Raw genomic sequence first — 23,330 nt, forward strand, 5'->3', positions numbered from 1 at the left:
ATTGGCTGTATCTGCATGTGTCTGCAACTCCCAGAGATTTCTACTAATTTCATTGACTTAATAGTCCGCTTCTATGTGGATTCAGGGCTAAAGACAATTTGGAAAATGAAAACATACCCTGCAACTTTAGTAATATCTTTCAAATCAATTTGTTATCGTTATATTAGTCTTTTGATAAATATGTTAATTCTCCTATTTCCTTTTGTTCACTATAAAAGTCTGACATGAGGTGACATATTCCCATTCCCTTGTTCTTTTCACAATGCTCAACCCTAGTTCCCTACCCCTGCTCCCCCCTCTTCACAGAAATTTCCTGGATTTTTTTGCAAGTTCATGTGACAAAGGAATAGAAACTATTCTACGGTTCCTCGCACATGTATTTTTTGGTACCTTAAATTACCAGTAACTTTACAGAGCATAATGCATTTTTTAAACAAAGATGGTGGCAGAGACCAATTTTTCTATAGGAATGCCACAAGGGGCTACTTTTTGTTTGCTTAGTTCCTTCTCAGCAAACAAGTGATTTGTTTATGCGATGACGAAGCTGCATCCCGTGGAAAATAACTTGTTTACTGAGTAGGTACTGTGCAAACAAGTTGAAGGCCTTCTCATGACATTCCTATACAAAAAAGTATGATCTCCAAAAATATCTCTACTTGTGTAATCTGCTACCTGTGATGGCAAACAAACTGTTTGTGATGACAGCTTCTTGCTGACGGGATTGAGTCTATCAGTGCTGATTGCTCGACTTGGCTTTGGACGACGACAAGCTTTGGGTCTTGACGAACAAGCTATTCTCATATTCACTACTCAACTGTGAGCACCATGCATACATTTGCATAAAATGTCAAACGGGCATGAGCTGAAGGACTTTCCTATTGACGAACTCATAAATTAAAATCCTTGGTAATTAACCTTAAAATACGGTCCTTTGCAGTTTGCAAACTATTGTTGGCACAACAGTGATACAGATCTGTATTAGGAACTATGGGCCGCTTCCAAACGAGTTTTTCAATTATGGTTGGTGTGGAAAATTCCAATTTCCTCTTCCATTGGTTTTGTATCTCTGCACAGAAGTTCTGACAGATGTACTAGAGATTGAGAGTCTGATACAAACATAGCCTTGTTCAATCTTGATCAGATTGGAGAAACCCTTTTGATGTCAGACGGGGATGGCTATTGTGGGGAGTAGTGGGTGTAATTTTTGGTGCTGCTTCTGTCTTGTTTGTGGGAACACTCACCACAGCTTTGAATGGTGAACCGTTGCCTCGTGAGGTCAGTTAAATCTCTTCTGTTGTTCTTTGATCAGGATTGGGCTGCAAGCAAGCATTAGCAGGGTTTTATAATTCTCTCTCTCTCTCTCTCTCTCTCATGCATGCAAGCACACACAAAAACGGACAGATCTACACTTATGAGCATGAGCACGAGGGCAACATTGAAGGGAACCAGGACTTTCTTGGATGATGATCTCACTCTCCTACAACAAGAACACTGGAGGGAGGGGATGGTAAAAGTGATGGCAGTAAGGCAGGAAGGGAAATGGGCTGCATATAGAGATGGTGAAGTGATCATCCAAGAGCCAATCGGAAGAGCAGAAAGAGAAGAAAGGGAAGAAAGGGAGGAAGGGGAAGTGGATAGCACATGATGGTGTCGGGGCCTGGAGACGAGAACACAAAACAGACTACACATGGTTGTGTGGAATTGTAATGGTGCCCTTTGGTCCGCCCCATGGGATTTTTGAGAAACATACACCAACAAAGACGTGATTTTTTTACACTGAGACCCATGAGAGTGAAGAGAGAGGACTGCCCATAGTGACAAGATACACATGTGAGTCAGCCCATAGGAGGGAGATGTGGAGAGACAATGGGATATGAGGCTTTGGAGGAGTGGTAATCCTTTTTAGATGACACCTGAGACCTTCATATCTGTGATGCGGAAGGAGGAGCATGCACGTCACATGTGGAAGCAAGTTCAACGTCCTGATACGTGCCCAATCTGTGGGAAAGTGGGGGAGAATAGATGCGTTATGGCAAGAGGAGTGAGAACACATAAGATATTGAAATGGGTGTTCTATTGATTTGAGAGGGAAATCCCTCTTTTATAGAAATGGAGAGAGGGTGTCCTAAATTAGTGGCACCTCTCCTACATCAATGGTAATCAACCCTATATCATAGGCACCTCCCCATGTGAGGGCCTTTGTACTACATCACCACCTGTGTCATGGTCTTGACACATCATAGCACTAAGTGTGCTACACTACCTACACACACTCAAACATGTAACTGCTAGTGGATGCACACATGCACCTAGCAAGCCCTTGATCACAAATGTCCCAACATACCCCCCCTCAAGGGTTTGCCTCATGCTATGTCAAGGATACATCTAGGCACATAGTTTCACAAGCCTTCTCATGGTAGTCAAGGATAAATCTATGGCTAGGATCTCATGCTAGCAAAGGTGCCCAAGGGTCAAGGTTTACAAAAATTGGATAGACCCCCCAAATGGTTATCTCCCTTGCATGTACAAGGATTAATGTGAGGCCTTTGTGTGGATCTAGTTTCTCATGTCTGCAAGAGATACCATGGGGGCAAACACATATCACATGGCCTACATCATATGGTGACCAGAGGTGATTTACAAAAAGACTATAAGGAAAAACATAACCAAGACATTCTTTTTGGAGTACTATTCCAAGCAGAGAACCTCAAAAATTGACTACATGACTAAGTGGTGACTAAAGTTTAATATGTTGGACTCCAGAAAGCCCAATCTACCACAAAATTTAATTCGTCATTTGCTTTGTTGTTTATGTAGCTCTTCTTCACATGATATGCTTCATTCTCTTTGGAGTTGTAGTGGGAGTCATACCTCTCCTCTTCTTGGGCTTGTCTCTTGGAGAGCAACTGTAGATAAAACCTTTTTAGGTGGCAATACTCCATAGTATGATTGGGTATGGGTACTCCACAGAAGGCACATATCTTTTTCTTGGTGTTCACCTTGACGAAATATTCACCATTACAGGGCTTTACTCTCATTCTAGGCTTCTTTTGGAATGCTTTCCTCTGAGATAGATAATCAATGTTATAGGAACAACATGATGAAGGCATATTGGGAAGGTCTTACCACTAATGTGGCAGTGTCTAGTCCCTTACACAGAAGTGTCCTCCTCCACAAGTATAATTGGTTGGAGAGAGAGTTAGATACCCCAAACTCTTAGCATAAAGGAAATACAATAGTACTTTGATCCTCCAAGATTAGGAGTTCTAATTTGCTACTGAATCACTCTCTTGGCTTGTACAAATCAAGCTTTGTATTTCTCACTTGATGAAGACAATACTTGTTCTCATGTAGAGATTTCCATAGTTCATGTAGACAAGTATGCAAGCAATGTAAAGTTATATCTGATCAAAGATACTCAACTCTCTTCAGCAAACAACATGATTTGATCTTGCACTTTGAAAGAGAAGTTTATGTACTTCAGTTCAGCTTCAATGCAAATATCTCAAGCATCAAGTATCGTCAGAACTTAAGCATCAAGTATCATGTATCATCAGAACTTAAGCATTTCAAGAACATTTGTCAAATAGCTGCTAGAGAAAGTTGCAGATTTGGAGGAGCTCTATCTTACTGAATATGTCGCTTCTGATAGGGCTTTTTGAGGCAAATTAAAGCTTGAATATCAAAGAAGAACCATAGCATAGCATATCTCAAGATATGCGCTCTGTCATCAACTGTAGCTGCGCCAAGTCCGAACACAGAAACATTGATTTCTCCTCGCTCACTGGACCAAATCGTCTCAGATTTGAGCTGCAAGTAGTTTGTGGTGTCGCCCAACTGTGGCTTGAAGGAATTGGCAAATGGTTGAGGCTTCAGTTGGAATTGCATGCTATGTCGTCGGGTGAAGAAGTTGTCAGCACGGGCGGCCGAGGTGAGGATTTTCTAATTCGACCGGGCTAGAAGGTCACCCTACAAAGGTGGTTCTTCAGCTCAGAGGGCTTGGCAATTGGTGCAGAAATGAAGGAGAAAAAGCCTAAGCAAAAGTGGGGTAGAAGAGGGAATTTAAAGAAATGAAGGAGAGAGATGGGAAGCTGGCGGGGGTAATGGAATATTTTGAGCCCTAAATTGCCCTTGATTGGCTGATGTGGCTCCTTGTATTGCCAATTGTGCCTGATTGGATGGATTGGGTGGTGCAGGCGATGGTAGATGCGGCCTTTGTTGATACATGGGTTGAGGAATCACCCTAGTATAATGACATTGGGATGTGTCATGATCTCCCCAACGAACACAATGGGCACAATAGAGTGTTGGCCTAGCTCAAAGATGAGGGCATTCCTTAGTGGGATGATTTCCAGTGCATACCCCACACCATATGTTATCTCTTTGTGGAAATAGATGGGGGTTACTAGGAGCATCTTTTGGTGCTTCTATCTTCCATTGTTGGCTCAACTTGTTTAATAGATCTGTGGTGGGCCAACTCTTTGATGTTGAGCACCTTGGGCATAAAGCTTGCATCCCTAGTTGCTTCTGAGGTTGAAGCCTTGGCTATTTGGGACATATTAGAGGAAGCTAAGGGTTTATCCTTTTGGGGCATCTCCCTCATGTTATCCCCTAAGCGTATCGCCATCTTGCTGCATAGCTCAAACGATGTGGGATTCATAGCAAACAAATGATCATGCAACTTAGCATCTTGTAGCCCTATGAGGAAGCATGGCAGAAGTTGCACATCACTCATCCTCTCGTGGGGTTCACATTGGGAGTTTAGATGCTTAATCCTAATGATGTAGTCTCTCAAGGACTCAGTGTCCTTCTGCTTCACCTCATAAAGTTGGTTAAGTGGGCTCCACTTGGGACCACTTGGGGCAAACCCCACAATGCAAGATTTACGCAAAGTGTCCCAATTTATTTTCTCCTTTGGGTTTAAGGCTCTAAAACATTGTCCAATCTTGCCATCAAGACTCAAGCTAAAAGCATTGATCTTGTCTAGATCCCCAATATCACCAAAGGCGTCACAGATTTGCTCAAACCTCTCAACATGGGAGACTGGGTCTCCTTCTCCTACAAACTTGGCGATTAGCTTAGCGATTGTGATAGGATTTCTCCTTGAGGGATTGGTATCCCTTCCTAGAACCATTAGTGGTGGAGCGCCAGCCCATCTTCCTAGCGCTTGCACTAGGATTCTCATAGCTTTGTTCGTAAGGACCGTTTGCGATACAGGAGGAGGTTGTGGAATGGTGGGCCTTGCCCCATACATTGGCAATCCTGATGAAGGGCTCCATGGATTGGATGGCACAAGGTTGGGATGGGAGGATGCAGGCTCACTAAGCATTGGCATTGTGACTTGCATGAGGTTGGGCCTAACAGGTTGGTCTGGAGGTCCTCTAGGGAGTGGTATGTTCCTTATAGGCAGAGGCCTATAAGGGGCACTTGTTGGGTAGGGAATATCTCCCATGCTTTGCTGCCAATGAGGCATCATAGGGGATTCTGAGGTGGAGGATCTTAACTGTGAGCCTTCAATGTTACTCCTCTGCCCTCTTTGCTCTAGCATTTGGAACCCTGGTGAGAATGTGGGTCCACCTCCATTCTCATAGGAGTGTCTATCATCAAAGAATTGGTACGACGGGGGGTGATTGCCACTAGGTATCATGGGACTTGGCTCCTTGAGTATGGCTTCTGACATCAGTGGTTGGACCTGCATTTGAGCCTCTAACATTGCCCTAGTATGTCCAGCAAATGGATTTAGCCACTCTACTGGGTCTGTCAATTCAAAACTTCCCATGATATTGGAAAAGGTTTCCCTTAATGTGGCTGTTACGGTAGATGGGGTAGGAGAGTGGAGATCAATGGGGATGGAGTCCAGAGCTACTGAGGCTCTAACATTGGAGGGTTCACCCATGTCTCCATCCTGACTCATGGACTCTTCCGAGTTGGATAATTCAGTTGGTGGTGGTTCTTGCAATGAGTGAGACCCGACTTTTGAGCTTACTGACCTTGAGGATGCCAAGCTAGGTATGGAGGTCGACAAGATGGTAATTGAGGCACTATCTTTAGGCTCAAGGTGAGTTTGAAGGACTCTTCCTGATCTCAAGATCATGTGTTCATTGGCACAGTGAAGGCCCCAATTCGAGGTTGAGTCCGTCTCGACACGGGGTCAAGGGATGGCAGCCCCTTGTGGCTTTTTTTGACCGACGGGATAGAGGTATGGCGACGACCCATGGGGATAGGGCTATGGCAACGACCCGTGGGGATAGCAAGTCGGCGGGATAGAGTTAAAGCAACGAGTCAACACCGGTTTGATCGGTGGGGTAGAGCTATGGCAACGACCCGTGGGGATATAGCTAAGGCAACGACCGACAGGATAGCCTTATGGCACTGGGTTGATGCATGTTTGACCAGCGGGATAGCTGACTGATAGTATTTAATTTTAATTAGGATGGCGGGTTACGTATTGACATCTGTCAGGTCATTGGGGATAGGGCTAAGGCAATGGGTCAATGCAAGTTTGACCAATGGGATAGCGTGCTAAGGCAATGGGTCAATGCAAGTTTGACCGGTGGGATAGAGCTATGGCAATGGGTCAATGTAAGTTTGACCGACGGGATAAGGTTATGGCGCCGGTCGGTGGGATAGCTCTAACGCACTGACCCATGGGGATAACACACAGGTTTGCCGACTGGTTTTTGATGATTCTTGATGATTTGGAAGTTTTCGTTCATGTTCTTTTGTGATGGGGGGATGCTAAACTACCTTATCTACCTACTCAATGAAAAAAACTTGAAAGAAAAACAACTTTTGAAAGCCAAAATGCAAGATTTCTTGAGGGGTGAGTTTTACCACACAAAACAACTTCGAAATTCAGCAAGAATCATCATTTTTTATGTTTTTTGTGTGTTTAGACCTCATACACTCCTTAGCAATCTTACAAACTATCTTCCTACCAACTCAAAACACTAAAAAAACATAAAAAACAAGCTTCAAATGATCCAAAAGACTCTCCAACAGAAATGACAACTTTCCTAACTTTTCCATCCAAAACTCTCACCTCTTCACTCTTTCTTCACTGACAACTCCACTAACAAAGCTCCAAGTTAAGCTTGAAGCCTTGTGCAATGGGTAGATAACAAAGAAGACAAGTTCTATGTAAAACCATACCTCCATTCCCCGCGACAGTGGCGCCAAAAATGTGAAGCCTCGACGGTGACTCACGTGTTGTGGGGATGTTGAAGAGATGCCTCCACTCCAAGATACTCCTTGTGAGAGCACTGCAAGGCACGAGCCATCTGCAAGTGTCACTCAAGCGGCAGGGGGATGGAGTAGCAAACATAAGGGCACTACAATGGAAACAAGAGAACACCCAAAACACTCTTGGAAGAGAAGAGGGACCTTGTATTCAAACTTGTGTAAACAACAATGAAGACCAAAGTCAACCATTTGGCCTTTTATACAAGTCACCTTTTGAAGGGAGGGCCAACCCTAATCTCTTTATACGACTCTCCCTTCTCATTCTTTTACCATCCTCTTGGGCCCATCAAGACACAATCTTGGCTCTATGGACTTGCCACTGTCCATCAAATCACATCACTTAACCACAGTGGTGGCATATTATTAACCAATCCGTTAACACCCATTGTAGCTCATGATGAACCTATCTTTAGTCAAATGGAAGAGATGCATGAGAAGCTCAAGGGAGAGATCCAAGAAAAGGTTAAAGGAGAAGTAAAAAGCTCCTTAGATACACAAATGTCTACTCGACTACATAAGGACATTAAAGAGCAAGCCGATAGACTGTGCAACTCAAGAATGCTGAGGATTGGGGGTTTACCAAACAACTGATTCATAACAAAAGACTCTTATGAAGAGACTCGTGAGCTAATCAACAAAGCTTTACCAGGAGTTGAATAGGAAGACCTGGAGTTTAATATTGGAAAAGCAGAAGTGCATGCAAACCTTACCTTTGAGAGTCCGGCAGTTATAGGCTAGAGGCTCAAGGGATGGTTTGGCTCTGATACCACATGTGGGAAAGTGGGGGAGAATAGATGCATTATGGCAAGAGAAGTGAGAACAAATAAGATATTGAAATGGGTGTTCTATTGATTTGAGAGGGAAATCCCTCTTTTATAGAAATGGAGAGAGGGTGTCCTAAATCAGTGGCACCTCTCCTACATCAATGGCAACCAGCCCTATATAATAGGCACCTCCCCATGTGGGGACCTTTGTATTACATCACCACCTGTGTCATGGTCTTGACACATCATAGCACTAAGTGTGCTACACTACCTACACATACTCACACACGTGACTGCTAGTGGATGCACACATGCACCTAGCAAGCCCTTGATCACAAATGTCCCAACACGATCTTCATTGCAATATGCTAATTTCCCTCGAACACATCATATACGCGCATGACGTCACCACAGAGAGTCACAGCCATACAAGACGATATTTGATAATATCTCGGAGTTCTCCAAGTAGGGAGGGACTAGTACCTAACTGATCAATAGGAAAACATATGCATTCTTTTGGGAAGCATCCTAATTTAAAAAACTTGAAATTTCAACAAATAAGATATGCAATAAGTGGATTACCAAGCAAGTAGATATATGTTTTGTGAAGAAAAGAGACACCTGTCTATTATGTAGAGTCAATAGTTTGCATCTCTAGTGATGAAACATATATCTTGTGCAGCAAATGTAAGTTAGACGTGTCAATTTGTCCATAAGAGATCCGGAGTACGTATCAAGTGACGATTTCAATATGGGAAGAGAGGGGTGGAGAAGTATGCAAGGCCAAATTGTTAGATGAGGAAGCAATAGGACAGTAGGAGAAGTCCCAATATTCTTGCAATAGTACAAGTTGTTTGGTGCATCTTCAGTCAGGCGGTCTAGACAATAATGGTGGATTTCAGCCAAGAAGAGGTTCCTTGAAGCCTAGGGAAGAGAGTTACGTATGCATGATGAGACGATCTCTATGCCGGACTGCCTCGTGACTAAAAGCTGCCAAGCATCTCTAATCTAGGTATAGGAGTCGTCGTGAAAGGCCCTCGAATCCGTCTCTGGAAAGGCAGTGGTATTGTCCACAAATCTCATAGTAGACTGGACAACGGAAGAAAAAGTGCTCCTCTGGCTCCACCTCATGGCTCTCACACAATGTGCAGGTACGACTCTCCCTGGGTATCCCCTCTGCTCATCCTCTCTCGATATATATATATATATATATATATATATAGATAGAGAGAGAGAGATAGAGATAGAGATAGAGTTTATTAGAGTCTTCAAAAGACCAATGGATCTATGAGAGTGTGAGAAATTTGATACAACAAGTTGAAAGGGCAAAGCTACTATAACGAGCATCATGACCCATGCTAAATGCTAAGTGCTACATAGGTATAAAATCAGTGGCACCTCTCCTACATCATTGGATTGGGATAGAAGGAAGGAGAGAGAGAGAGAGTGAAGGGTGATTTTGTTGCAAGATGTGACGGGTTGAGAGAGAGGGAGAGAGGTGTAGTTAGGAGGAAGTAGTAAGGTCTGGGTAGAGGAGTGAGAAGGGAGTCAGGAGAGAGCGTAGAGCTGGGGCAAACCAAGGGGGATCGCGCGCGTTGGCTGGCTGCTCAGAGGATGTGATGGCAGGTAGAAGGGGAGCGCAGGAAGGTGCATAGTAGGATAGGGCTAGATCGCAATCTAGGCCAATTGCTTTTCGGGGGGGCCTGGAGGCTTAAAAAAGCACTATCCCTCCGTTTTTGGAGGGTGAGCTTTTGAAAAGAAGGGTTTTACTAAAAGCATGCTCTCCTATTATTAAATTCGGCCACCTTGCCTTCTTACCTAGCTTGTGGACTGCGCGAGCTTCCAGCCCCTCTACGTCTTCACGCTCAGGAGCCAGAACCACTGTATGGCCTGCTGCAGCACTCCATACAGACAGCCAGGAGCGGCGGGAGTCCCAGGTTCAGAAATCCGAGCTGAATTGTCAGCTCAGCTCAGCTCAGCCCAGCTTACCTTATTCATGGGCCAGATTTCCCTTCTTCCATCGTCTCCTTCCTGGCCAGCTTTCACTTCGTCTCTACCTCCTAGCTCCGAGGCCACTTGCTTGCTTCTCTTCTCTAGCCTATCTTCTATTTCAGATCAGAATTCAGTCATGGCTGATTCCGTAGACCCCGGGCTTGCGATGGGAGACCAGGATATGAACTACCATGTAGATGATGACCAGGTCTCTACGATGATTCGATTACGAAGACTGCCTTCAGTGAATTCACTACTGCTCTCGATGAAAAGTTCGAGCAAATTAACACGAATCAAACGGGGTTGACACAGCAACTCCAAGGGATTCAGACTTCACTCTCACTTTTGACTAGCACTGTTCAGGCGCTCACGCATGTGGATGCCTTGGCTTCAGTGTTAGGTCCGAATATCACTCCAGATCCTCTTCCCGGAGATCAGAAGTCTCGTACCAAGGAGGTGGTTGACACTTGGTTGCACAAGTGGCAAGTACACTTCCAGTTTCACCCTTACCTGGATGACAAGAAAATACAGCTTGCAGTAGGGTATATGTTAGGAAAGGCTTTATTGTGGTGAAAGGCTTTATTGCCGGCAACATGGATAGAATTTGAAGGGGTCTTCAGGAAAGAGTTTCTGAAGGAGGAAGATTACAATATTGTAAGCAAGCTCAAAGCCCTCGATATGTCCAAGCTGAACCTGACTTTTGAGGTTTATCTTCAGAGGTTTCGGGATTTGCAGACCAGAGCTACAAAGATGGATCCAGTGACCTTGTTAGGTTTCTTTGTGGATGGTTTGCCTGACTCGTACAAGCTACAGATCAAGAATAATAAGTGTACCACTTTGCAAGAGGCCATGAATTATGCGCGCATCTATGATGATACCATGGCGAGCGCAAAGGGAACCACCGTTGCCGACAGGGGTGGGAAGAACAAGAGGAAGTTCTTCCAGTCTACCACTAGTACCGGGGAGTCGAAGTCTATAGACAATGCCTCCAAGAAGCACTTGACTCAGACGAAGAATGGTCGTGCCCGTTTCCTCCGCACATTGAAGTTAAAGAAAGAAGGACGTTGCTTCATATGCGAGGAGCGGGGTCACACTAGGAATGATTGTCCTAAGCGCAAGAACCAGATGCGCGTCGGGACCAAAGCTCCATGCGGATCCAGGTACCAAAGCTAAGGGAGTTAATCAAGTTTCGATGACAGGTATTCCTGTAAATGTCATTACTTGCCCACTTTCTTGTAATTGCACTTTTAATAATTCGTTATTTGGTTCCCATGATCTTTTTCGAGTTTATGGAGAAGTTAGGGACCAAAGAGTTCACATTCTCTTTGACCCGAGCAGCTCTCATAATTTTGTTGATTACAAACTTGTGCAGAAGATGGGGCTGTCCACGATCACACCTACGAGGTGTAGCTTCCAGCTGGGAAGAAGCTTTGGAATCGCAAGATTGAGACACTTTCTATCCGGATTCAAGACTACATAGCTGCTCTAACGTGCTATGGAACATGTGGACTTGTTAATCGGAATAGAGTGGTTTGAAACCCACGATATTCATATTGGATGGAAAGAGCATACCCTTTCTTTTTTGGATAAGGACAACCAATTTTGTATTTAGTGTGATAACATTCCCTCTTCTCAGGGACCTATTGTATCTGCGATGCAGCTTCGAAATATATTAAACACTTCTCATTATGATTTGTATCAGTGTGTTTTCATTCCGCTTTCTTCATTTGTTGTCTCTGTTAATAACAAAAATGATTTAAGCGTGTTTGAACACCGTGCATTGAGAACGTTGTTGGATGATTTCATGGATGTATTCCCTGCTCAATTGCCGGAAGGCTTACCTCCAGAACGGGCAGTAGATCATCGCATAGATTTAGTACCTGGGGCTCAACCTATTAGTGTTCCACCTTATAGGATGAGCCAGCTTGAGGAGAATGAGTTAGCTTCATAGCTACAAGATTATCTCAATATGGGCTATATTCGACCAAGTAAATCACCTTGGGGAGCACCTGTCCTCTTAAGAAAGAAGAAAGATAATTCATGGAGAATGTGTATAGATTATAAACGATTGAATAGAGTGACACTTAAGAATCGATACTCTCTTCCCCGTTCCGATGATTTGATAGACCATTTGGCCGGAGCGAAGTATTTCACTAAGATTGATTTGCGTACGGGTTATCACCAAATCCGTATCTATGCTAAACACATAGATAGAACCGCATTCTGAACTAGGTATGGCCACTACGAGTTTCTCGTATTACCTTTTGGTTTGACCAATGATCTTGCCACTTTCCAGCAAATGATGAACGATTTGTTTCGAGATTTTCTGGGCAAATTTGTTGTCGTGTTCTTAGATGACATCTTGGTATATAGTCGAATGCTAGAGGATCAGATTGGACACCTCCGGATTGTCTTAGTTATACTAAGATAGCATAAGCTCTATGCCAAGATGATTAAATGTGACTTCTTTATGAAGGAGATCATTTACTTAGGACATAAGATTTCTTCTGAAGGTATTAGCATTGATCTGGATCGTATCCAGAAGGTCTTGGAATGGCCTATCCCTCAGACTGTGAAACAACTTCGTTCTTTCCTAGGATTCACCAGTTTTCTATGAAAATTTGTGCGTGATTATTCACACATCACGGCACCCCTGACCAACATATTGAAAGGTCGTGGACGCAGGTCTACCTAGCCAATCTCTTGGAATGATGCATTGAACAAGGCTTTGAAACCTTGAAGTTAACTATCAAGGAAGCACCCGTTCTTGCATTACCCGATCCTACCTGGCCTTATGTTTTACAGGCCGATGCGAGTGATTTTGCGATTGGGGCAGCTTTATTCCAAGAGGCTAGACTTGTAGCTTTTGAGAGTAAGAAGCTAGACGACACCCAATATCGTTGGCCCACACTAGAAAAAGAACTCTATGCAGTTGTGTATGCTAAGACGGTTTGGAGACACTACTTGTATGGTTCGCAGTTTCTTGTATTGACCGGTCATCAGTCAATCAAGTATGTGTGTGACAGATCTGAATTGAGGGGAAGAAAGGCTAGATGGGCAGAGTTAATGCAAGATTTTGATTTTGAAATACGTTATCGAAAGGGTTCGCTGAATAGTGTGGCGGATGCCTTAAGTCGAGTCAAGTTTGTAAATGCTATGTCCTTTACGGAAATATCCTCAGACCTATTTCAATCCTTGAGAGGGCTTTGCGCAATTGATAGTCATTTCAGTTCTTATTGGTAGAAAGTCCAGGATGGGAGCTCCATGGTTGACTAGGACTCAAGGATTGTGCCACCTACGGTACAAGTGACGGGAGGTCAGTGGATGATTAGGAACGGCTTGCTGTTCCGGAATGAAAAGATATGTGTGCAAGATGTTTCGGATCTTCGATCCAAGATTCTCTAGGAGTGTCATGATGCTCCTAGTGCTGGACATCCAGGTATACATCGGACTCTGTCGCTTGTGAAGCATACCTTTTATTGGCCTAAGATGCATGCATTTATTGAAAACTATGTGTTAGGTTGACGGGTTTGTCAGGTTACTAAGGCACAACGCCTTAAGCACGGGTTTATTACAGGCATTGCAAATCCCATGTAATAAATGGGAAAGTATTTCCATGGATTTTATTACCGGATTGCCTAGAACGCGCAAGGGTCATGACTCCATTTGGGTCATAGTGGACTGTTTGACAAAAATGGCTAGATTCTTACCTACTAGAACAACCATCTCAGCTGTTCAGCTGGCTCACGAGTTTGTGCACCACTTGTTTAAGCTGTATGGTTTGCCCTCTGACATAGTCAGCGACTGGGACTCGAAGTTTACAAGTAACTTCTGGACACTTGTTTTTGAGAAGTTGGAAACTACTCTAAGTATGAGTTCCTCAGATCATGCACAATCTGATGGCAGTACAGAGAAGGTCAACCAATTGGTTGAAGATATGCTTCAGGCATATGTTTCTAAGAGACAGTCTTCATGGGAAGATTATCTACCTATGATAGAATTTGCTTATAACAGTGCAAAGCATTCAAGTACTGGTTACAGTTCTTTTATGCTTATGTACGGGTTTCAACCTAAGTCACCAGTTATGGTTGGGTTAAAGGGAATCCCTCTGCCAAACCCTATGGAGGCTCCTCCTCAAGGGGGAATCCTTCCGCGTAAGGGGGGCCTCTGAGAAGATCCATCTGTGTGAATGTTGCCATTGCCCCCCAGTGCGTGGGGTGTTCCTGAGAAGCCCTCGCTATAAGAGGAGCTTCCAAGGCTCTGCGCTCGGGGTGAGGCCGCGCTTAACCAACTTGCCCAAGAGGGCTCTGCTCTGCATCTCCGGATCAATGATACCCAAGCCTCCCAATGCGTGCGGCATGATCACCGTCTGTCAAGTGACTCGGGTTCTAGTACTTCTCGTGCCATCCGATCCTCCCCAAAGGAAGTTCCAAACAACCAACAGTCAGAGCTGCCCAATGCACCCTCTTTGAAAGCACCAGCAGGAGGCGATATATGAGGCCGTGGCAAGAAGGACCTGGTTTGCCACTAGGGCACGGCCCGCTAGGGGGAGTTTGGCCTAGCTCTAGTAGAGAAGCTTGCGCCAAACACTCTCGAGGACCGGGGCGATGTGCTGCTATGCTGTAATATCAATACCCACCTGGCATCTGAGGTATCTTGTTGTTTGGCCCTGCGGTATGTAGCGGAACCCAAAGTTGCTCCATCACTCTCGAATCTCCTGTGTCTCCTCAGAGCCTGTGAAGAAACCAATGGATTTTGTCCAGTTGATCCGCGCATCCGAGGCCTCACAGTAGATAGCCAGGGCTCCCTTGACTCTCTCCAAGCTCGTTGCCCTCTATGTACAAGGCCGTGCCATCTGCAAACTCAGAGTCTAGCAGCTCCTCCTCCAGTCTGATTGGGAGCTTCAAACATGTGAGGCCTGCCACCTGTGATCTCAAGTAGTAGCTCAAAGCCTCTGCCACAAACAACAAGAGAAAGGGAGCGAGGGGACAGCCTTGGCGGACCGAGCGAGAGAGAGGAAAGGCCTCGCCCATGTGTCCACTGACCTGCATCCGATTAGAGCTAGCCTCATAAAGCGTAGAAACTCCTCTAATCCATTTGTTTGAGAAACCCAGCCTCTGCATAGTACCCTCTAGGAAAGACCACTCCACCCTGTCGTAAGCCTTCTTAAAATCCAAGAGAAGGACAGCCAAAGGTTGTGACTCCTCCCTTGTCCAATCCACTGCCTCCTAGAACGTGAAGATGTTATCTAGGATGCTGCGCTCCTGAACAAACCCGGTTTGTGTATCGTGGATGATGTCGGTGAGATGAGGCCGTAACCGCAAACTCAAGACCTTGGCGAGGATTTGTATGCGGTATGAATGGTCTCCATTGTCGAATGTCTGACCTATCTCCTCCTTTCGGGATCAAAAAAATTCACCCCCTACTCAAGGACTGAGGAAGTGAGCCCATGTTGAAGATCTCCTGGCAGGCTAGGCGGAAAGGGGTGGAAATAATCTCCCAGAAGTTTCGGAAGAAGGCGGAATCAAGCCATCCTCGCCAGGACACTTCTGGGTCAGGAGGGCCTTGAGGGCTTCCCAGAGCTCCTCATCCGTGCAAGGCTCCTCTAGACTGCTGCACAACTCCCGCGAGACTACCGTTAGAACGTGGTCCCAAACTAGCTCACGAGCCACAAGGCAAGCTGGAGTCATCCTCTCCGTCTGAAAGAGCTGACTGTAGAAAACCGTGTGTCAGCTCTAGAATCTCTTGTGCATCAGTGTGCATAATGCCCTGTGGATCCCATAAACACTGCAACTGCGTGCCTGCCGATCTAGGTCCAGTGGTTTGAAACAACTGCTTCGTCCTGTCCCCCTGTTGTACCCTCCGGGCCCGGGAGGAGTGGTAGGAGAACTCAGCCGCCGAACCTTCGTGTCCTGAAGCTCAAGGCGCATGTCCTGTGAAGGGTTGAAGGGGAAAGAAGAGGAGCAAGAGAGTGAGAGTGAGAGAGAGTGACACTCAAATGCGGGTGTGAAGAATGATGAGCCACACCACAAACTCACTTGTGTTTTATTAGGATTAGGTTTATCTTTAAATGAAGGGTTGGCAATGTGCCTTTACCCCAACAACCTCCCACCTAAAGGCCAATGTGCCTAAAGGGGAGAAAAGAATAAAAATTACAGCAATATACAGTTACTGTATACAAGACCATAAAATAAGAATGGTCTCATCCTAATCCCATGATGTGGCGGCAATGTGCAAACCGCTCTGTAGGCAAGCTCTTAGTGAGCAAATCTGCAGGATTATCATCATGCACTTTCACAAGCTCAAGTCGCTTGTCTTCCAGTACCTCCCTGATGAAATGATATTTCACTTCTATGTGCTTGGTCTTCTGATGAAAGACCGGATTTTTTGCCAACATGATAGCACTATGACTATCACAATGCAACACTGGCATATCTCCTGTAATGCCCAAATCTCCCACCAGCCAAGTAAGCCATATTGCTTCCTTGCAGGCCTCAGTGGCTGCAACATATTCAGCTTCTGTGGTTGACAGTGCAACGCATTTCTGCAACCGAGACACCCATGATATAGCACCTCCTGCAAATGTGAAAATATAACCGGTAGTAGACTTCCGGTTATCTGCATTCCCTGCATAGTCTGAATCTGTAAAACCATGCACCAATGCATCTTGCCTACCATAGCATATGCACAAGTCTTTGGTACCCTTGAGATACCTCAAGACACCTTTCACTGCTTCCCAATGCCGCTTGCTCGGATTTGCCATATACCTGCTGATGACTCCCACCGCAAAAGCAATATCCGGACGAGTGGCAACCATGGCATACATCAAAGATCCAACTGCAGATGCATACGGAACCTTGGCCATTTCAGCCTTATCATCATCTGATCTGGGGCTGTCCTTACTGCTGAGTTTTAAATGTGGAGGCAACGGGGTACTAATAGACTTCCCCCCCTCCATTTTAAAGCGCTGCAGTACTTTGTCAATGTACTCTTTCTGTGACAGAAACAAAAGTCCCTGGGACCTGTCACGAGTAATGCGCATGCCAAGAATATGATTTGCATCACCCAAGTCTTTCATGTCAAAAGACTTATGCAGTTGTTTCTTCAAAGCACTAATCTCATGCTGAGATTTACTGGCAATAAGCATGTCATCCACATATAGAATGAGTAGCATCAAACTGCCATCCTTTGCCCGTTTGGTGTACAAGCAATGATCGGTCTCACACCGATGATACCCTTGGGACTGCATGAAGGCATCAAACTTCTTGTACCATTCCCTTGGCGCCTGCTTGAGTCCATACAAGCTCCTCTTGAGCTTACACACAAGCTGCTCTTTCCCTTTAACAGCATATCCCTCTGGTTGACTCATATAGATCTCATCATGAAGATCTCCGTGAAGAAAGGCTGTCTTCACATCCATCTGACATAAATCCATGTCGTCATGAGCAACAAGAGCTAACACTGCTCTCAAAGTAGTCATCTTGACTACAGGGGAAAAGATCTCATCAAAGTCAATGCCCTTTTCCTGCTTAAATCCCTTGGCAACCAATCTGGCCTTATACCTCGGTAAAGCATTTGAATCCACTTTGACTTTGTAAACCCACTTGCATGGCAAAACTTTTCTGCCTGCAGGTAACTGCACCAAGTCCCATGTATCATTCTGAAGTAGGGAGTCCATTTCTGACTGCATGGCTTTCTCCCACTTCTTTTTCTCCGTTCTTCCCATAGCTTCCTTGAAGCTGGAAGGCTCACCACAATCTGTCAGCATGACAAAATCAGCCACATTATTGGCTCCTGGAACAAACCTGGCAGGAGGCCGTTGTACACGAGAGCTCCTCCTAACAAAATGTTCCGGATTAGGCTGCTGTCCAGCCTGTTCTTCATGCATGACGGGTGGCTGTACCACCATATCTGGCTGTTCTACAGCCCCATCTGTTGGCACATCCAGTGGTGCATCATTGGCAAAATTATCTGGCTGATTTTCAGCCTGTATACCCTCTTGAACAGGGTGATCTGCAGCAGCCTGCTGCTGCATATAAATGGGCATTCTTTGCTGTCCAACATCATCATAAATAACCCTCCTGTATTCCACAGGTTGCACGGGTTCCTTGTGTACACTATCTTCTTTAAAGATGACATCATTGCTGCGTATAATCTTCCGTTTAACGGGATCCCATAACCTGTACCCCATTTCACCTTCGTCACCATAACCCATAAAGATGCATCTGATAGACTTTGGATCCAGTTTGGTGCGTAGTTCTTTGCGTACATGAGCAAAGCACTCGCAGCCAAATACACGTAAGTGCTTATATGAGGGTGGCTTGCCAGACCACACCTCCTCTGGCACTTTCAACTCCAAAGCCTTGTTTGGCGACCTGTTAATAATGTGAACTGCTGTTTGCACGGCTTCTGCCCAAAAGCCATGGGGTAATGCAGCATAAGACAACATACATCGAACCTTCTCCTGAATAGTTCAATTCATCCGCCCACTTGCACCATTTTGAGATGCATTATGAGGGGCTGTGAGTTCCTGTTTGATGCCCTTAGCTTGGCAAAACTGCACAAAAGCATGTGACACATACTCACCCCCATTATCGGATCTGAGGCATTTCAGCCTACGACCTGTCCGATTCTCAACCTGAGCGACAAACTTCTTGAAAGCATCTAAGGCATCTCCCTTATGCTTCAAGAAATAGACCCACACCTTACGTGTGGCATCATCAATGAAAGTAATAAAATATTTTGCACCCCCTAGTGATAACTGTGGCATCTCACACAAATCCGTGTGCACTAGATCAAGTGGTGCTCTATTCTGGGGAGTTCTCCTCTTATGAGGAGTGATAGAGTGCTTGCCAAATATACAATGATCACAAGTAGGCAAATCTGAAAAAGAAAGAGGCGGCAAATAACCCAAACGTGACAGTTCTTGCATTCCTTTAACAGACATGTGTCCCAACCGGCTATGCCACAATGAAACCTTTGGCAGCTCGGTTATGGCAACAACATGATTACCCACACTGGAAACATAAAGAGGGTATAAGGTATCACTCTTAAAACCCTCAGCCACGACAGTCTGGCCATCAGTAATCACCCATTTGGAATCCCCAAATGTGGTGTGGTAATCACTGTCATCCAATAAGCCAGTGCTAATCAGATTTTTCTTGATTTGCGGCACATGGCGAACACCATCAAGCATAAATGACTGTCCATCAGGAAATACTATCTGTATACTGCCAATCCCTGCAATCTGACATGCATAGTTGTTCCCAAGATGAACAACTCCATGAGTACCTGTGTAGGAAGTAAACCACTCCCTATGAGGAGTAACATGAAAAGAGGCACCTGAATCCAAGAGCCAGGTGTGCATGTCATGGCCATCAATAACCAAAGCATGTGCTATTACAGCAGAAGAGCATAAAACATCATGTATGTCACTGTCACTGTCCTCTGCTGCAACATTCACTGCATCCAAGTCATCTGCCTTGGCCTTGCCTTTGCCTTTGCTTGCATTTCCTGCATCCTTTGTTTCAGCCTTCTTGGCTTTCTGATCCCGTATGAACTTGAAGCACTTAGACTTCACATGTCCCTTCTTGCCACAATAAAAGCATTCAATGTCCTTTTTGCCACGGGACTGACTGCGGGATTTGGACTTACTAGCAGATCTCCCCTTCTGCTGAGTCCTGCCTCTGTCCTGTACCTGCAAAGCATTTGAAGACTTGCTGCCCGCATTATTCTTCCTGCTCATCTCCTCCATAAGGAGAGAGCTCTCTACATCAGCATAAATAAGAGTGACATTTGAATTAGACAGGGTGGTCTTGAAAGTGTCCCAACTCTCAGGGAGGGTACACAACAAGAAAGTAGCCTTGAACTCCTCATCAAGGTTCAACCCCTGTGCAATCAGCTGTGTAAAGATGGCATTGAACTCACTCAAGTGTGAGGTCATAGCTGTACCTTCCTTCATGCGAAGATCGACCAGCTTCTTCAGCCAATAAACCTTACTGGCTGAGCTCTTTTGGGCATACAATTCTTCTAGTCTTTGCCATAGACCATAAGAGGTCTTTTCAGCCTGTACATTGAACACAAGAGTGTCTGAAATAGTGAGCATGATAGCTGCCCTCGCAGACAAATCAAGCTCTTCCCAATCATCAGCTGCCATGTTAGATGGCTTGACACCCTTCACCCTTATGGGCTTAGCAATCTTCTTTAACAGAAGTACATTCAAGCACTGTTCTGCCCATAATGCATAGTTGTGTGCTCCTTCCAGTTTCTTTATGTTCAGAATTGAAGAATCACTTCCCCCTGATGCCATATCAGATGAGGAAAGTACCCGACTCCCTGGAAGTGAAAAGACTGAATAAAAATTCTGATTTCTCAGAAAAACCTGCTCTATTCAAGAGCCAGAAGCACTCTCAATGGTGCTGTTTTTACTGTCAGTAAAATCTGCAGCAAAACAGTAAATGACCCTGCAAATACTGTACCTTCTGACACACTGTACTGTGCTCAAAGAGGCATAAAAACAGTAATTTCAGACTGCTGCAGCTGCTCAACAAGTGCTTAACAGTGCACAATCATCTGACAAAACCACCAACACTGCTGTAAACACTGCTGTACTGACTGTACTGATCACTTCTCCCACCTCAGATGAGGTATTGCACTGAGTTAAATTGCAGAAACCACTTGACAAACACCCAAAAAACAGTAAATGACCCTTCAGCCTGTCACAAAACCTGCAACAGTAAATGGGATAAATCCCAAGCAATCACCCTTATACCAAGGGGAGAAAATGCATCTGAAGATCTCTGTCGGTAACCCAAGTGCTATCAAACAAAGTCTGGGCAAAAGCCCCTTGATCTGACACCTGAATCAAGTGGAGAACACCTCAACACTGAGGTAGCAAGCAATATGAAAATCTCTCTGACACTGTTACCTGACAATGTGCAATGCATAGACTGCCCCTGTGTACTCAGTAACAACACAAATCACAAAGTACAAACACCAAGAAGAAAATCTTTTGAGCACTGTCAACGATGGGCAGTTAGGGACCGAGTAAACTCGATGCGCCCTGACCAAACGTGGCTCAACTGAGATTTTCAAAGTGCGTACAAAGAATGTGACCTGCAACAAATGTCACCAAATGCACTGCGGAAACAAAACAAATGTGTGCTCCCTGGTTACACTCCCTGGTTACACACTGCCTCAAGGCATATACTGCAAACACATCCAGGCAAAAGCCCTTTGAAATGGTCACCCAAAACTGAGAATTGCACTCAGTAAATGCATAGAAGCTTCTACAAAACAAGCATCTGACCTTCCTGAAAGACAAGTAACTGCGCAAACACCACCACTGTGGCACAAGTCACCTCAAGCGTGAGTGACACGAGAGTACCTGATGTACCTCAACAAATGCACAGTATACAGCTGAAATGCTTCAGGAATGCATCAGGAATGCTTCATGTACTGCGCGTACATGCACAAAACAGAGTGCTTCAGCACTATTCCTCTTCCAAAAAAAAATGTGTGCTTGCTGTACTTTTCTGTACCTGCAGAGTGCCTGCTGTACTTTCTGTCCCTGCAGAGGCACGCTTCCCCCAAAAAAAAATCGAGTCTTTTAAAAAAAATCGAATGCCCTGATGGAACTCCCTGCAGGTGGGTGAAGGAGTCGTCCGTACAGTTGTACGGCAGTCCGTACGACTGTACGGCAGTCCGTACGGCTGCCTTGGAGTAGCTGCGCCGCTGCGCAGCGCCACGTAGCAGCTATGCAGCTGCTCTGCAACTATAGCAGCTGCTGTGCAGCTGCCTGATGCAGCTCCGCCCTGCTGCGTAGAGCAGCTGATGTAGACTCGCCTCGCGTCGTCGCCCGTGCCCACGCCACAGCTTGCGCCCACACCCGCGCGCGTGACCACGCCCCAGCCCGCGCCCGCGCTGTCGCCCTGCAGGCGAAATGCGTCGCCGTACCGTTCGTTGCCCTGCGCAGATCTGTCGAGGTCCGTCCGTACGGTTGTACGGACGACGTACGGCCGTACGGCTCTGATACCAGTTGAAGGGTTGAAGGGGGAAGAAGAGGAGCAAGAGAGTGAGAGTGAGAGAGAGTGACACTCAAATGCGGGTGTGAAGAATGATGAGCCACACCACAAACTCACTTGTGTTTTATTAGGATTAGGTTTATCTTTAAATGAAGGGTTGGCAATGTGCCTTTACCCCAACATCCTGAACATCTCAAATCTGTCACTAAGCCACTGGGATCCTAGGTCCTGCTCCCTAAGCCTCTCTATGGAGGTGAGGTCTCTCCGCAGTGCACGCTCGCGCTCTTGAAGAGCCCTCCTCCGTTAAAGGGCGTGAGACTGCAACTCCTCACTACTCCTCTGGATCGCATCGGCCACCCACAAAGCCCAGCCCTCGCAAGATGCTCACTCTGACTGCTGCCAAATCTCTGCCATAACTTGCTGAATCTCCCCATCCCGCAAGAGGTCCTCTGGAATGCAGAGCCCCTTTTGGGAAATACCTCGGCGGGGTTTCTCTAGGTGGAGTACTGTTGGAGAGTGATCTGACATCGTGGTGCCTGCCAGAATCCCGATAGAGACGCCTCTGTGTAGTGCTCAGTCCCCAACGTAGAAACAGTCCAGCCTCTCAAGCAGTCCATCATGTCTCCTCTGGCCAAAAGAGAAGAGGAGGATTTCAAGTATCCTGTTGATCTTTGGCTCTTGCCACGGGTCTCTGCTACTGATCATGAAGATGAACTGCTCCGAGGTGCTCCGCTCTGCTTTTGGCATCTCAGAGAATGAGGCACCGCCTTGCTTGTCTTCCCCAAACTCCAGGTTTTTGAAGTCTCCTCCAACAATCCAGGAGTCAACATCTGGAAGACATTCTGTCAGCCTCCTCCAAAAGGCCAGACGGTGCTATCTGCACGTTGGGGCATACAGTTTAGGATCCCAATCCTGGACTCTCCCATCCTGACTCCCATCCAAACTGCCCGTCTTTAAGCTCACCCTAATAATAGACATATGGGGCCACTGTCTACGAGACCAAGATACAGACCCCTCCGCTCCGTCCTACTGTAGGGGACTACACCTCCGAGCCTCTCCCCGGAAGAGATGGTGTCGCTGTCTGATGTCTGATGCTGAGAACATATGCTCTTGTATCAAAAGGATGTCCACTTCCCTCTGCAACTCCTGTCAAAGGATGAGGTATTGCGGTTGACTACAAGCACGGTCGTGGAGACCGTGCATGTTCTAACTCACTATGGTCCAGCTCATGAGGATGGGGAAGTAGAAAACAAGGCTCTTCTATGAGTGGGTGCCTGTTCCAAAAAGATTGCCTTTTGTGACTTTGTCG

General features: G+C 45.6%; 1 protein-coding gene across 2 annotated transcripts in view; it reads left to right on the forward strand.

Annotated features, from left to right (window-relative positions):
* Positions 1 to 23,330, forward strand: part of LOC147900637 (CAAX amino terminal protease family protein) — a 90,184-nt gene that overhangs the window by 61,180 nt on the left and 5,674 nt on the right. For both annotated transcript variants that reach the window (XM_087375968.1, XM_087375969.1), the window contains exons 4-6: positions 706 to 816; positions 938 to 1,020; positions 1,142 to 1,275. In XM_087375968.1, the coding sequence (XP_087232094.1) occupies positions 706 to 816; positions 938 to 1,020; positions 1,142 to 1,275 (328 nt within the window). The remainder of the gene's footprint in view (positions 1 to 705; positions 817 to 937; positions 1,021 to 1,141; positions 1,276 to 23,330) is intronic.

Source organism: Dipteris shenzhenensis, chromosome 6 (assembly GCF_047967505.1).
Source record: "Dipteris shenzhenensis isolate YYH24624 ecotype China chromosome 6, Dip_SZ_1.0, whole genome shotgun sequence".
Lineage (NCBI taxonomy): Eukaryota > Viridiplantae > Streptophyta > Polypodiopsida > Gleicheniales > Dipteridaceae > Dipteris > Dipteris shenzhenensis.